The sequence below is a fragment of the Harmonia axyridis genome, chromosome 1 (genome assembly GCF_914767665.1).
Source record: "Harmonia axyridis chromosome 1, icHarAxyr1.1, whole genome shotgun sequence".
Classification (NCBI taxonomy): Eukaryota; Metazoa; Arthropoda; class Insecta; order Coleoptera; family Coccinellidae; genus Harmonia; species Harmonia axyridis.
In genome coordinates, this window is record NC_059501.1 from 20038902 (window position 1) to 20053576 (window position 14675).

At 32.6% G+C, this 14675-nt stretch overlaps 1 protein-coding gene across 3 annotated transcripts in view; it reads left to right on the plus strand.

Annotated features, from left to right (window-relative positions):
• Positions 1-13677, plus strand: part of LOC123688118 (serine proteinase stubble) — a 66486-nt gene extending 52809 nt beyond the window's left edge. For all 3 annotated transcript variants that reach the window (XM_045627088.1, XM_045627087.1, XM_045627089.1), the window contains 9 exons: positions 1614-1697; positions 3633-3903; positions 6847-7025; positions 7935-8163; positions 8336-8445; positions 9258-9343; positions 9396-9502; positions 11150-11447; positions 12093-13677. In XM_045627088.1, the coding sequence (XP_045483044.1) occupies positions 1614-1697; positions 3633-3903; positions 6847-7025; positions 7935-8163; positions 8336-8445; positions 9258-9343; positions 9396-9502; positions 11150-11447; positions 12093-12377 (1649 nt within the window). In that variant the 3' untranslated portion in view covers positions 12378-13677. The remainder of the gene's footprint in view (positions 1-1613; positions 1698-3632; positions 3904-6846; positions 7026-7934; positions 8164-8335; positions 8446-9257; positions 9344-9395; positions 9503-11149; positions 11448-12092) is intronic.
• The last annotated feature ends 998 nt before the right edge of the window (positions 13678-14675 follow it).

A 14675-nucleotide genomic window follows, 5' to 3' on the forward strand; every position in this document is an offset into this window, starting at 1 on the left:
TGACCATAACTCTTCAATAAGAAGTGTTTCTTGTATTAGTGAATTCACATTTGGAAGCATAACTGTTAGAAATCACTTTAAGCACTATTCAGATACAGCTACGTTTTGTTTTTAGTCGGATATGCGGAGCAGTCAACTAGATGACTTTGATTGAATTTTTTTCATATTGTTAATGACCACTCCTAGAGTTCTCCGAGAGTCTAAAAATATTTTGCCGACTGTTTAATTGAGTTTGGTAGATTTGACGCCGGTTTTCGTGCTTTTTATAGTAGATTATCCATATTATTCAATAAGTAACACCGTTATCTGGAATCCAGTTAATTTTGTCGTAATTCATCTGTTAAATAAATGGAACAGGACAGTTTTGGCTTTAACGGTTCAGTTATTCTGGGGTATTTCTTATTGGTATGAATTATTAGAGGAGAATGGATCAATGAGAAGAATATAATCATGTCCATTGAGTTCAGATCCATTCTATTCCATTTAATTTTTTTTTATGAGCTTATGTCTTTCACTAACCCATTGAAAGATTCATTAAAAATATTCAAGCATAATTGATAAAATGAAAATATAGATTCAACACAAGGATCTCTTTAGAAGAAAAATGTTTATCATGTTGATAAGAGGTTCCATTTTAAATAACCCACTACCTGGGTTACTGCCACTTTTGAAGCTGTCATCTTTTGAGAGGTGACAAGTAAAATCTATGCTATCACTAAAAATGGAACGATACAAGCTTCAACAAAGCATTGAAATTATCAAAATTCATTACAAAAATGATATATCCTTCGCAAAACCAAAGCACTTTCAGGTCATCGTGAAGACCTTCTCGACCAGTTATAGTGAAACTGGGAAAAAAGTTAGTGATGTGAAGAATCGATTCAAGACCTTAAAGATGGAATTCAGGATGTTATCGAGGACATACAGGCATAAATGTGCGAAATGGTCATGGCACATTTCATGATTAGGATATGGTGCTGCAACCGTAGCCGTTCCTTCCTCCTTAGAATGAAATCGATATCCTTTGAGTTCTCTTAAAATATTCTCGTTTTTTTTAATATCAAAATATTGAAACCTCTTATTACAAATCCCTTTATTAATCGAAATGCTGTTATCAAAACATATATTACTTATTTTTGTAAGTAATTATTTTGAGGTTATCAGTGAAAAAAGAGATATCTATCTAATAATTGAATCAATCTTCATATATCGAAAAGTAACATATCGGATGCAATACCTCAAGTTGTAGAGAAAATATTAAGCTACAAGAAGTGATTTTGAAAAACTGAAAAAAAGCACTGACGTGAAATCAGGTCTTTTTGAGTGCTCTATTATGCATGCGTTACTTGCTTCCTTGAATTCCATAGAACTGTTTATAAGTCTATCCTTATCTTTTTTTTATATTCTGCTTGGATTTTCTTCAGTTCTGTTGAAACGAAATTCTTAACGAATCTTGAAATTGTCATTATATAAATACATGCAAAATCCTTTTTTTTTTCATTTTACAATTTGTCGTTTATAGAATAATCTATGGATTTGGAATATTTTTGGAACAGAATGTAATTTAATAATATAATATAATAATGAGTAATTTGTTTTATTTTCTATTTCAGGATCCAGTATGCTCTGGATGGCTGTCCTAGGAACGGCAATAATGTGGCTTTCTATTCCCTCAACCCATTCTTCACGTAGAGGAGGTAATATCCATTACAGTTGAATACGATTAATAGATATATACTGAATACTGCTCAATATTCCATAGCACTGTGTTTCGTTTTCTTCATCATTTCTTAAAAATTTTCCATTCAAATGTAAAAATAATATTTTATACAAGTGAATTAAATGAAAGTTCATTCATGTGGAGAAAATTTAATGGTGAATTTCTTGAAATGAATAAATATTAAAAGGGTTTTGTATTTAGAATTTCAGTTTATTCAAATGGGGGAAAATATCATTGACATTTTATATCAATCGACAATTAATAAAGTATCACTTTCAATGAAATTATTTTCTTTACACTCAAGTGAAGGTAGACGATATCATCCAATGTTATCTGGCTGATTTAATGAATTATACAAGCTCCTGTAATCACAAATACAATAACAACCTTGGTCATTGTATTAATTTAAACGAGACTATTATTCAGAAAAACATAAATTTGTGTGTTCATAAAAATTTCAGCATTCTTGAAAGTTTTTATGCCAGTAAAATCAAATATGAAAAGGAATATGTGGCGTTTTGCAATTCGAGAAGTACTCGTAATAAAATCGAGAAAAGCGTTCAAGAAAGTTATGAGCATACTCAAGAAAATGTTGGTTTGAATAAAATATAGATATAAGACTATTTTACCAAGTAACTGCCTTTTCAAAGTAACATACCAGAGAATCCATAGCAAAGAAGTCAAATATATACACGATTGAAGAGTGCGTTTCAGATGCTACTTACTCCTGACGAGCAATATTTACTGATATACCTAAGTTATTTTTATTATGGGCATGAGTTGCAAGTTTGAGATTTAATTGCGAATATCACTCACTAGTTAATTGAAATATTTTATTCAATGAGTGACTTAACTGCCATGAAAACATTTCATGGTTGCTAAATTAATACCTTTTAATTTTCATGAAGCAAATCTTTGAATTGGGAGAGTAACAAATTGCCGAATGCGCTAGGTATCTACTACCTATTAGTAGATAGATAGATTTCAAGATTGATTATTCGTTAGCTAACTAGTATTGTTTCCTTAATGTCAATGTTATCATATTTTCATAAGATACCTTATATTGGGTACTCATTTTTTTTGGAGGCTCATTTCATAAAAAAGGCTGAAAGACTACTAAATAGGTGCTTCCGCCAAATTATCTTTCAGTGATGCTATTTCAGCTCGTCCCTTGCGTCTATTGAAAGGAACATTATCTGATCACTAATAAAAAACTTGTTGAGTAGGGAAAAATATATAACATTAATTTTGTGGATATATTTGTGAGGCAATATAAAAAGTATAGGTTATGTTATATAGGATTTTTCAATGAGAGGTTTCATTTTGATTGAAAAAAAAGTAAATTTCAAGAGAAACCAATGATTGTTTATTTTATTGGGAGAAGAAAAATATGCTGTTTATGATCGAAAACGATATTAGCCAAATGGCCGCCAAGGCTAAGTTAGCAGCATCATATCCTTTTTCATGAAATTTTCCATGACAAATTCACAAATTTGCGGCTATATGTCGACTATAACTACACGAATTACATCTTTAATATGATTATGATACATTGCTTTAAACCTTATCTTTTTCGTGACCTCAAAGTAAAAAGTCTAAAGTTGATAAATCGCAAAATCTGGCAAATTGTGAATACCTCTTCGAGAAAATGGGATTTCTTGCACAATTGTGATTGTTACGTTGTCTGTGTGGCATGTAGCGCCTTCTCGTTGAAGAGAAACGTCCTCCTACTGGGTATGAATAATAAACAAAAATCCATTAGACACATAATGTCTTTTTCATTGACAAACTTTCTCTGAATTGTTGTATTTTGGGGATGGTGGTCTGTAGCTCCAAAGCCCTCTCCTAGTTTCGCTAGAGGTATGCGGCCTTTGTTAATAATTAATTGGTAAAGATGAAACCAATATTTCAGCTGCCTACCAGATTCAACCAAAGCCCTGTTGGGTGGATGGCATTGAAGGAACCTGTATGTTCGTTTACGAATGCATCAAATCCGAGGGCACGCACATCGGTATGTGCGTAGACACATTCATGTTCGGCTCGTGCTGTGCCCACAATGCTACCGTCAATGCAATATCCATCGACAGGAATCAACCTGCTGTTCTTTACACCAGTTCTAGTCAACCGAAGCCAACGACAAAGAGGCCAACCCCAACATCAAAACCTATCTCGCATTCTATAGGGTGAGTTTTATTTCATTATTGTTACTGAGGGACTTTCTGCATTAACTACAGAGTGAAGTAATCATGAGTTATTTAATGGAGCTAACGTAACCAAAAAACATGATATGAAAAAGACGATAAGATGAGATTATTTTATTTCGAGGGAAAAATTCAGAGACGATAGAACATGATTCTAAGATAGAACATCGAAGAGGATGTTTTCAGTAAAAAGATGAATATGAGTAAAAAAAGTCTGCCTCGCTCTCACCAAGTTGATAGAATTAAATTGCCCAAAACCTTTCAACTAATCCCAATACATCTTGAATCTTGAGCGAATATATAATGTTGTTGTTCTATGGTAGCTTCAAAGACCATCGACTGAGATTGATTAGAATTTCGAAGAACTATTGTTTTCCTTAACTTTTTGAATAGTTTTCATATATCTTATTGGCCTTAAAATAACTTTTTTTTTTTTTTTTTACGCATAAGGTTTGATTGGTAGCTGCCTGTCATCCTAAAAAGTAATTCTTTCAATGAAGTCTAGAGTGAAATAACATTTTCTATCATCTCGAACCGAAAAAATGAAATAAATAATTTGCTCTTTGTTCCTAATGACGAATAACAACAATAAGTATCAAATTACTATTAAAAAGAATTTCCATCAAGAGAAGACGGAATCAATCCAATATTTGACAACAAGTCTAAAGACTTTTTCAAATATCGAATGGGATTAGTTGCACAAGACGAGATAGACCTAAGCCTTATTACCCTAAATCTATTCACTCCATGTACATGGGTTTTCAAACATCGAATGGGATTAGTTGCACAAGACGAGATAGACCTAAGCCTTATTACCCTAAATCTATTCACTCCATGTACATGGGTGATAAGTTAGTCAATAGGCTCTGTAAGTAATAAGAAATATTACATTTGAGTATTGAAAAGGCGTAGCTATAGTCTATTTATCTGAGTTAGATATCACATTTAGTACCTACATGGAGTCTTCAGATGATATTGAGTCAAGTACGTTATCCTTGAGAAATACTGAATATTCTTTAAAAATTCTAAAAATTAGTTCTTCTTGATGTTCTCCATGTTCATAATGATTCAAATTCAAGTAACGCTATAAATAGTTATTTCACTAAAATAAAAGTAAAATTACTTCATAAATAGATAGTTCACTTTTAGTCGAAATATGAATTTCCATTGAGTAGAGACCAAAACAATCGTACAAACATATTAATATTTAAACAGCTATGATGCACTATGTCATCTTAATTGGATATGTTATCGTAAACACACAGTAGATTAGACTCTTTTGTTATGGGGTTGTATGAAAATCTTTAATAACATAGTGTAAATAGTTACATCAATTCGAACATTATCAAGTTGAGGCCAATGTATTTCTTAAAACGGAGAAATGTACTTGTATGAGAACGAATAGAGGTCAACTCTCAGTTGTATGCTCATTGATTTTACCGATGATTGCATTTTATAGATTGGCCTAACATATCAGAGTGCCTTTCGACCAAACAAAAAGGTTTGAAAAAATAGCAGATAGCATCGAGTTCCACTGTATAAGTAAAAAGTTGATAATATATTTTATATGTATGCATCATGAATATTTGAATATTTGCTTCCTAGTACCAAAAATATTACATGTTTTGAAAAATAAAAATGCCATTTGTTGCTCAAAGTTAGAGAAAAGGGTGGAATAATGGGTCAATTTGAAAATCGAATAATCCAAAACATTTTTCATGAATGTATTTTGATATTCTCATACAATATAAATTTTTCTAAAAGTATTCATATTGAGTAAACTTTCCATAAAACAGCATTCCGAATTGATATAGAAAAGCATTTTCGAGCATTCATTTTGTCAAGCTTCCAGCAATTTTGGAAATTTGAGCCAGGAACAGCCTCAATCGTTAACTCACTGATGACCAATCCATGGTTAAATTCAATTCTCTCCATCCGCAAACATAACTCTCGTAAATATGTGTAGGTAGTTTTTGTTGTAGTTTTCATGACAATTATAAACATATTCTGTAAAGATGCAATTTTGCTTTCAGATGCAAAATAACAATTCCAAGTATTATACAAATTTTGGTGGAATCCCACATTCAGAGAAAAATCCGGATGTTTTTCAGAAAGTATTACTCAATATATCTTAGATTTGAAATAGCAGTTTTAAGATCGCTTTATCATAGCCATAAAATACAAGCGATAATATTCAAATGACAACAGATACGACTGAGTTGAAATTCAGAGTTTACTCAGAAATTGATTTTTGTGAAATTTCATCTTGAACGCATCACCAGAAGCATATTTAATTCAAATAGAATATCCAAATACAAAGACAACAGATCGACCTAGGTTGATATTGTGTTTGCCAATGTTAAATAATTATTCGAACGTTCATTCGGAATCTTAGAAGAATTAAAACACAAGGGAACAGGAATATTTCGAATGAGATGAACAGGTGAATGAACGAGCGTCCAAAAGCTCCTAACATCAAGTCATTCTTTTTCACAAATTGTTTTTTTCAAGTTATTTATTTCTCACGGTAATATTTTCCTCTGAATATTTTTCTGAAGTTATAAATTTTTGAGTTATTCGTTGTTTTATTCTTTTCGTATCTGTGTTATGGAAAATTAACTTGAAATATTTTCCTGATCATCTTGAAGAAGAAATTTCAAAATTTTAAACTTCAACCTTCAAATGCAATATCGAGATCGAACCATTTCGGCAATCTGAAAAACTACACTTCAAAAATTAATTAATTTTTCTAAATATGAAAAATCCTGAAGACCCTGAAGAGAAAAGCTTAAAATAAATCTATATTATAATGAAAGGGTTTCCGAAAAGAATTGACCATAAAGTACGAAAGAAGTTTTCAAACAACCATACCTATTCACTAACTATGGCTCAGAAAAACGCTGCTTTGAATCTATCTTGTTTCAGTATATCAAACCAGAAACATACCTCCTCGCTCAATAGAACATTACAAATGGGTATGAGCCTTAAACCACATCCCCTTTCCAAAAAACCTACCACACCTCCACGTAATAGTTTGGAACCTACCAGTGAAGACACTTTGGATGTGGCCAATAGTAAAAATCAAAATAGTTACACGAAATTAGGTGAGTATTCAACATCATTCCTACAATGCACACACTCACATGCTTAGACTTGCACCATCTTTCTCACAAATTGCGGCAATATAACTTTTCTTCCATAATGAAATAAGATCTAAGTCACATTTCTATATTTTCCCATAACGAACATAACGTGTTTAGATTTGGGACAATGAGATTTCTCCCTCAAATATTTTCAAATCTCTACAACTTCCAGTTATACCGGAAATATACTACCTACCCCTTTCTTATTCTACATGGCACACCCAGTATATTATTGCACCTTTGGTAAAAACTCAACGGTTCATCAACGGAGATGAGATTTTAAAAGAATGGTGGAGACGGATACTCACAATATTTTAAATATTTATGGCAGAAAAAGTTTTTTAGTTTTTAGTTTTTTTTTCTGTTTATCAGAAGATCATGAACTTGGACAACTCGAATTCATCAAAACACAAGATTTTCAAATTAGAACATATATTTTTTTATTATTGCAGTCAATTCTACGTATGAAAAAGTGGTTACTTAAGCCAACCCTTTACCTGAAATGAATACATTAAAAATTTCCATTCGCCTCCATTTTTTGATAAGAATCTGATTGACTCATGAACTGTTGTGTTTTTACCCAAAGTATGGCATATTGTTGAAATTGTTACAAAAGCTACCTAATGATGCAATAATTTATTGGGTGTGCCATTTGAAATGAGGAAGTGGTAGTGTGTTTCCGGTTGTAATCGGAAGTTGTAGAGATCTGAAAATTGTCAAAAACTACAACATGCAAATTTTAAGCTCAAAATTATGATCAGTTTTCCAAAAACGTCTAATAGGCCATCGTGGGTATTCTACCATCAAAATCGTAAATCACCTTATTTCGAAACAATTTTTGTAACTTTTTCATTTGAATTTTGCATTTAGGATGGCAATCGACTACTGAACCTGGTTTCATAACTTCAATTCATCATAACTCCATCAGTTCAGAACCCGTTTCTGGAATACATTGGCCTCAAACAACCGAACCAAGCTACGTAAGGACAAAATTCAAACCGAACATGAACAAAATGAAATCGACCAAGAAACCCACTTATAACAAAGTGACCAATAAATATGGGTTCAAACCTACTAAGGGTTCCACTACTACAAAAAGGTGAGAATTCGTTTCATATGTTAAATACAAAGTTCTACATTGCGGTCTCGCTCTATATGATCTTATTCAACATATAAACTATCTAGAAAATCAATACTTATTTTACTGAACGACTATCCTGTAGCATTGACTGTTAAGTACGTAATTCTTGAGAAAACAAAAATCATTTCAGGCCACCGTCTTCTACGAAACCTCCAACCATACCTACTTCTGGAAAAACAGAAAAAATACCTACCTCTACTAATGCGAATCATATAGGAGGAGGAACTCATAAAAAAATTGGTAAGAGAACATTTCTATTCTATTTTAATATTTATATTCCGAAGGAAATTTTCTCATTTTCAACAACCGACAACAAAATTGATTGAAACAATATGTTTTCAATAATATCTGTTAGTTTTCAAAGCATGATAGACTTTTTCAGCTTTCAAGATCATTTAGATATCTCATGAACTTGAACGTTCATTTTAATATAGTGTCATATGGTCAAATGATTAGAGATATCCAGTAAAAATATTCTGATTTCGAATATTCTTTGCAATGCTTTGACAATTGTTGTAGAGGTAAATAACTGAAAATCAGAATAGAATGTGCAAAAACAACAGATTAACAAAATTACACGATGGAAGGAGAAAAAAATAACTGGATATGAGGCCTTCAAACATCTTCAAATGTACTCTACTACAAAAGTACGGTACTCTTTGTAATAGGAGTTTTATGAACTTTTTGGCATCAAGTTTTCTGCTACTTTACTTCCGAAAATGTTTTCGAGAATTTCACAACTTTCTTCTATTTCTTCAGTGTCTCTTTTTCCATTACGACTATAGAAAGTCTCATAGCAAATTGATATTCGTTACAACATTATATCAAATGGAATTCTCAAATATGTTGAAGTAATAATTAACTGCTATAATATAATAGTTTGTATGCACCACTGGTATTAAGAGATGTTGATGCTCTCAGGTAACTTACAAACCCCTGGGATTGCAAGTGGTCTACCTCGGAGCATAAACATCCACTTAATGCCTTTGGTACTGAAATAACGCTTCTATTCTTGCTGAACGAATGAACTTTGTGTGCATGAAATTTTCCAGGTTGTGGCGTCTCAAAAATGCCATCCCAACCACACTCCAGAATAGTAGGCGGTAAGAATGCACCTTTCGGTAGATGGCCGTGGCAAGTAAGGTTCAATTCTCAGATGAAAAATATTTATTGACTCCATGATTCCCCAGGTGTCGGTTCGACGGACATCATTCTTCGGTTTCTCCAGCACTCACCGATGCGGTGGAGCCATCTTGAACGAGAATTGGATAGCTACAGCTGGACATTGTGTTGATGAGTAAGTTGCAGGGTGAATTTTGGAAAAGGAAATGGAGACATACTAATCGTCCACATTCAAAGGGAGGTGGTAGAAATGATTAGTTATCCATAAGTTAGAAATCTAACACTTTTAAGGAATTTGCTGAAATACTGTCAAAATTTTAGTTGCACAACGTCAAATTAGAAACTTCTCTTGTAGAAAAGGGCTTCAGTATCTATAGTTTCTAAATAATCTGCCAATGAGTGTAGCACATATTTTTCTAATGAAGATCGGTGACAACCATGGAAAATTTGTTCGTCTTTTGAGCGGTATGAACCAATGATTGGGCATACATTCCTATTCAGGAGTGTTGTCTTCTTCCTGGTCTTCCTGGAGCAATTGTTACTGATCACTCCTCAACAAGTATTCGAGGTGGGTTTTGCTCTCTATGAATATATCTTGAGCAAAATTTGATTCGCCTAAGTTTTGCCAACTTTAGTGTCTAGGCTTCCATTCCATAAAAAAAACAGAGTATAGTAATCATTCAACCATTCGGTGACTTCCTTTTATTTTCAAGGATGCATTTTTCAGAAGTCTGGGTCTAGACAGTCAATTATGCAGCATCCCAAGTATTTGATTTTGTTCACTTGTTCTATGCACTGACTCTCTAGAACTTTGTTGCCTGTTATATTTTGCTGTTTGAGATTACCTTGACCTTTGTCCTCTTTAAATTACTATGCTGTATTCTCGTCCTCTCTCCTAGACAGCTTTAACTATAATTTTTTATGGATATTCCTCACTGCATAACTTATGTTGTCCAGTATAACACCATTAACCTTGATATCCTTCAGTGCTTCCGTGAAAATTTGGTCGTAGAATTCCACCCCTTTCTTCAATATTTTCGATTCTGTCTTGATATCTGCTTTGTGGTTTCATCAAAGATTGATGATATCGATTTGTTATGAGGGACAATGTTTTATAAACTGGGCACTATTACCTCAAGTTCAAATCTCATATTCGACGGATCTCAAATTCATATAGAATCATTTATGTATATCGATCCAAACTACCCAAATTAATGCCAGTTGAAAGCGGACTACTAAAATGGGAAATATAGAAATCCTGCGTAATTTTTAAACGAAAGAGATGAAATTTTCTGCAAACCAATGTCGGCCCAACAATCTTAGCGTGAATTCTAGGTTGAACATTTCGTTAATTCTTTTTTTTTTGTCCGTAAATAAAAAATAATCTTGAATAACCACTGAAGAAAAACTTCTTTCCATATCTTATTGTATTCTCACTTTTTAGAAGTTTATATTTTTAAGATTGATGTGTGCTCAAAGAAATATCAGCTGCAATCCAATTTTTCTAGAACTTTCTTGTGTCTGTTTTTTCTTAGCCACCTAATAATTTCATAACTGATGCAACTCGTACCTACTCCGCTTCTGAAAAGGTATCCAAATTTCATCAAAATCGGATAAGCAGAAGAGATGAGATTCCAATAGACTTAATTACCAACAAATCTGAATGGGATAATTGAATATTTAGATTTGTGTATTTCATTCATGATAATTCTTGCCTACCACGAATTTATCAATTTATTTCCCCATTAATATTCTTTCCATATGGATGATATGATTGAGCTACAACTTTGGTTCATCATAATCTTGCTTCCGAATTTTTCAGCCTTCTGACATCCCAGATTCGAATACGAGTAGGAGAATACGACTTTTCGAGTGTTCAGGAAGAGTTACCATATGTTGAAAGAGCTGTCACCAAGAAGGTTGTCCATCCCAAATACAACATATTCACTTACGAATACGATTTGGCGTTGGTACAATTGGATGCTCCTTTGGAATTCTTGCCTCATATAGCTCCAATATGTCTTCCTGCCTCAGATGATCTGCTGATTGGAGAAAATGCTACTGTGACTGGTTGGGGAAGACTCAGCGAAGGAGGAACGTTGCCATCTGTTCTTCAGGAGGTAATAAATTTTATTAGAGATTTTACTGTGACTGTAAATTTTACATCTAGATGTCTAATATTCACTGGGTAAATGTTTACAAAAACACCCCCTCATTTTTCATAACTCTGAAGCCGGGACTAAAATGCTTCTTAACGAGCAAAGTTGCTTATCTCAGCACATTTTCCTAACAGAAACAAAGAGAATCGAAAAATGAACCGTATTCCCAGAGATGTTCCGGTGGGTACAAAGACGCAGCGACATTCTAGCCTCTTCTAGTCATAAGAATTGTTTAACGGCATCTAAACTGATTTCTCGTCAAGAAGAAATGGACCATCGTATTGCATCAATGGCGAGACGTGTTGGGGAGTGTAGCGGTAGACATTATTAAAAAAAAAAAATTGTAGACCCTTCATTTTTTCTCCAAATTTCAATCATTTACTCCTTTTTATACTATCTATGTTTTACCAAAAATAAATCAAAATTTTAGCAGCACCTTCTGGGTGTTGTAGTTTCTTTGTCAGTTAGTATATATTGCTGGAAATCGTGGGATGTAATATCAATGTGTTAGAAAGGAATAAATGGATTAAGAATACCAAAAGACAAATGAAGAGCGACAAAGTATTCACGTTTTCCCTCATAATTATATCAATCAATTTTTTTCAGGTCCAAGTCCCAATTGTGAGCAACGATAGATGCAAGTCCATGTTCTTGAGAGCCGGTCGACACGAATTCATCCCAGATATTTTCTTATGCGCTGGTCATGAGAAAGGTGGCCAGGACTCTTGTCAAGGAGACTCCGGAGGTCCTTTGCAGGTCAAAGGAAAGGATGGCAGATACTTCCTTGCCGGAATCATATCCTGGGGAATTGGGTGCGCAGAAGCAAATCTACCGGGGGTTTGCACTAGGATATCGAAATTTGTCCCTTGGATACTAAAAAACGTGACATAGTATTGAAAAAATCCCTTTAGGAAGTTACTGAATATATTTAAAAAAGCGTTGTGGCACCAGGTCAACTAAGGCCATGCAAAGGCCAGAAACAACCAAAGTATTGGATATTGTTAATGGTGAATTGAGTATTATTGCAGTTCCACTATATGAGAAATATTTTCTCCGGGAGATGCAATTCAGTTGTAGTATCTATCTACGGACTGAAAAATATGGAAACAAGAATTGTTCACAATTTTTGGAATCAGAACTATGACATGAGTTTAGACAAAAACTATTATTTATTGCTATCAAATAATTACAAATACCAAGCAGAGTGCTAAATTTCCATGAAGATTTTGGCGTTTTAAGCCGAGAATCCAGACAAAATATTCAAATATTTTTTCAGTCAGAATTGAGGAATCATTTTTTGTTTAGGTATATTCATTCCGAATTTTCATTCTATTCTACTATTTAAAATTGGCAAATGTGATAATTCATTACCTACAATCAATTTTCATTATCATTCGAATCAATTATAATCCAAATGAAATGAAAAAAAAATGCCAAGGAAAATAATTATTGAAGAAATAAGATAATGTGCAAGTTTTTCTGTCAAATTTTCAGAAAAAAATTCATTATAATTTGTGGGTAACGGTAGTACCTGATATACTCCTGAGTTTCACCATTACGATCGAAAATGTGACATTAATGACATGACCTTTTTTGGTCCAATCAAATCGAACGTACTGACAGAATCTAAACTTAAAATGAATAGAGGCCTTGAAAGTAAGTTAATAAAATGAAGTTTAAATGAAAGGAAATAAAAAAAAAGTGGTATATTTCGGGAAATTTTTTTTAAATTTCAATTAAATCAACTTTTTGTTCTAATTAGGTACTACTGACGTGTGTTAACCATATGACATGCCTATCTTCGAAGGTGATTGTTTTTCACATACCTTATTTTCACTTTTTTTTTGATTTGATAATCCAATGAAAATATGATTCACTATATTTATCAATTGTTTTTAGAACCTTATTATTTATTTTCAAATGAAAAATATTTTGCGTTGTTGATAAGAAATCGAATATTCTTATGACGATATCTACTAATATCGATATCTAGAAGTAATCGAATGTATCTGATAATTTCCTTTTTCCTGATCAAAGTGTTGGTCAATGATATTATAGTTTATTCGTTATATAAGTATTTAGATAAGAATTGTACATATGAGATGTATATTTGTATATTAAATTTATATTATATATGATGCATCAAGCATGTATATCCAAAGATGAAATAAAAGTTTTGTATAACTTGTAATGCTACTTATTTTGTTAAATCCTGCAATGACATATAATATTCATCGTTTCAGCGATCAGTTCAAAAATTAGTATGCATTATTTTACGCTAGAGACCATCGATTTATTTGAGGTTTCACTATTACTCATTTTGAACCGTTCGTCATTGCGGAAAGTCCTTATTAATAATTTTTTTGTACTGAAGAAAAAATTAGATAAATTTTCTATTGAAGAATGATAAAATGATAAAACTTTTCGAACAAACATTTTTTTAGTCAATTTTCACATAGAAATATTATACAAAAAGTCTTGTCAAAAGCTAAAAATGCAGTTTTTCCAAAATGAAAATGAAGACGTGAGAACTTAAGAATTATTGCATGTAATAGAATGAGACTATAAATCAAAGAAATGTTTGAGATTGCTTCACTCATCTTCAAAAGTGGTGTGATCTCAAAAACACTGAGGAGAGAGGAGTAGTTAAACTCTGGCAGATCACGAGACTGCCACGTGGTATGAACCCCTCTCAAACCTCAGAGGTCTTCTTTCCTCTGAGTCTCAAACCCGATTTCAAGAGCAAAGACGAATATTTTCACAGAAAAGGAATTGAAAAATTACAGGAGCGTTTGAGTATGTATTAATCTTTTATGACGAATTTTTGAGAAAAAATGTGTTTTCACTGGACTTTAGTGAAGTGCATATTCAATATTGTTCTAATCAACTCACTTAGAGAAAGTTTTTCAAGCACATAACACGAAAACATATTTTTATTAAACATTGATAAAAAGTTCCATATCTGACCATTGAAATATTAAACAATAACAAGATACAGACTAATTGCTCGATAACAACAAGATTGTATAACTTCATTGATTCCATTGAATGTCCAGAACAATTACCATAGATAAAGAGAATGAAAGAGATTCCGAAAACTCTGTTTTCAGTAAACAGGTGAAACTATTACGCACTGGTGGAGTATGATGAAGAAATGAAAATATCTAATCATTGAAAAATTCAATGGAA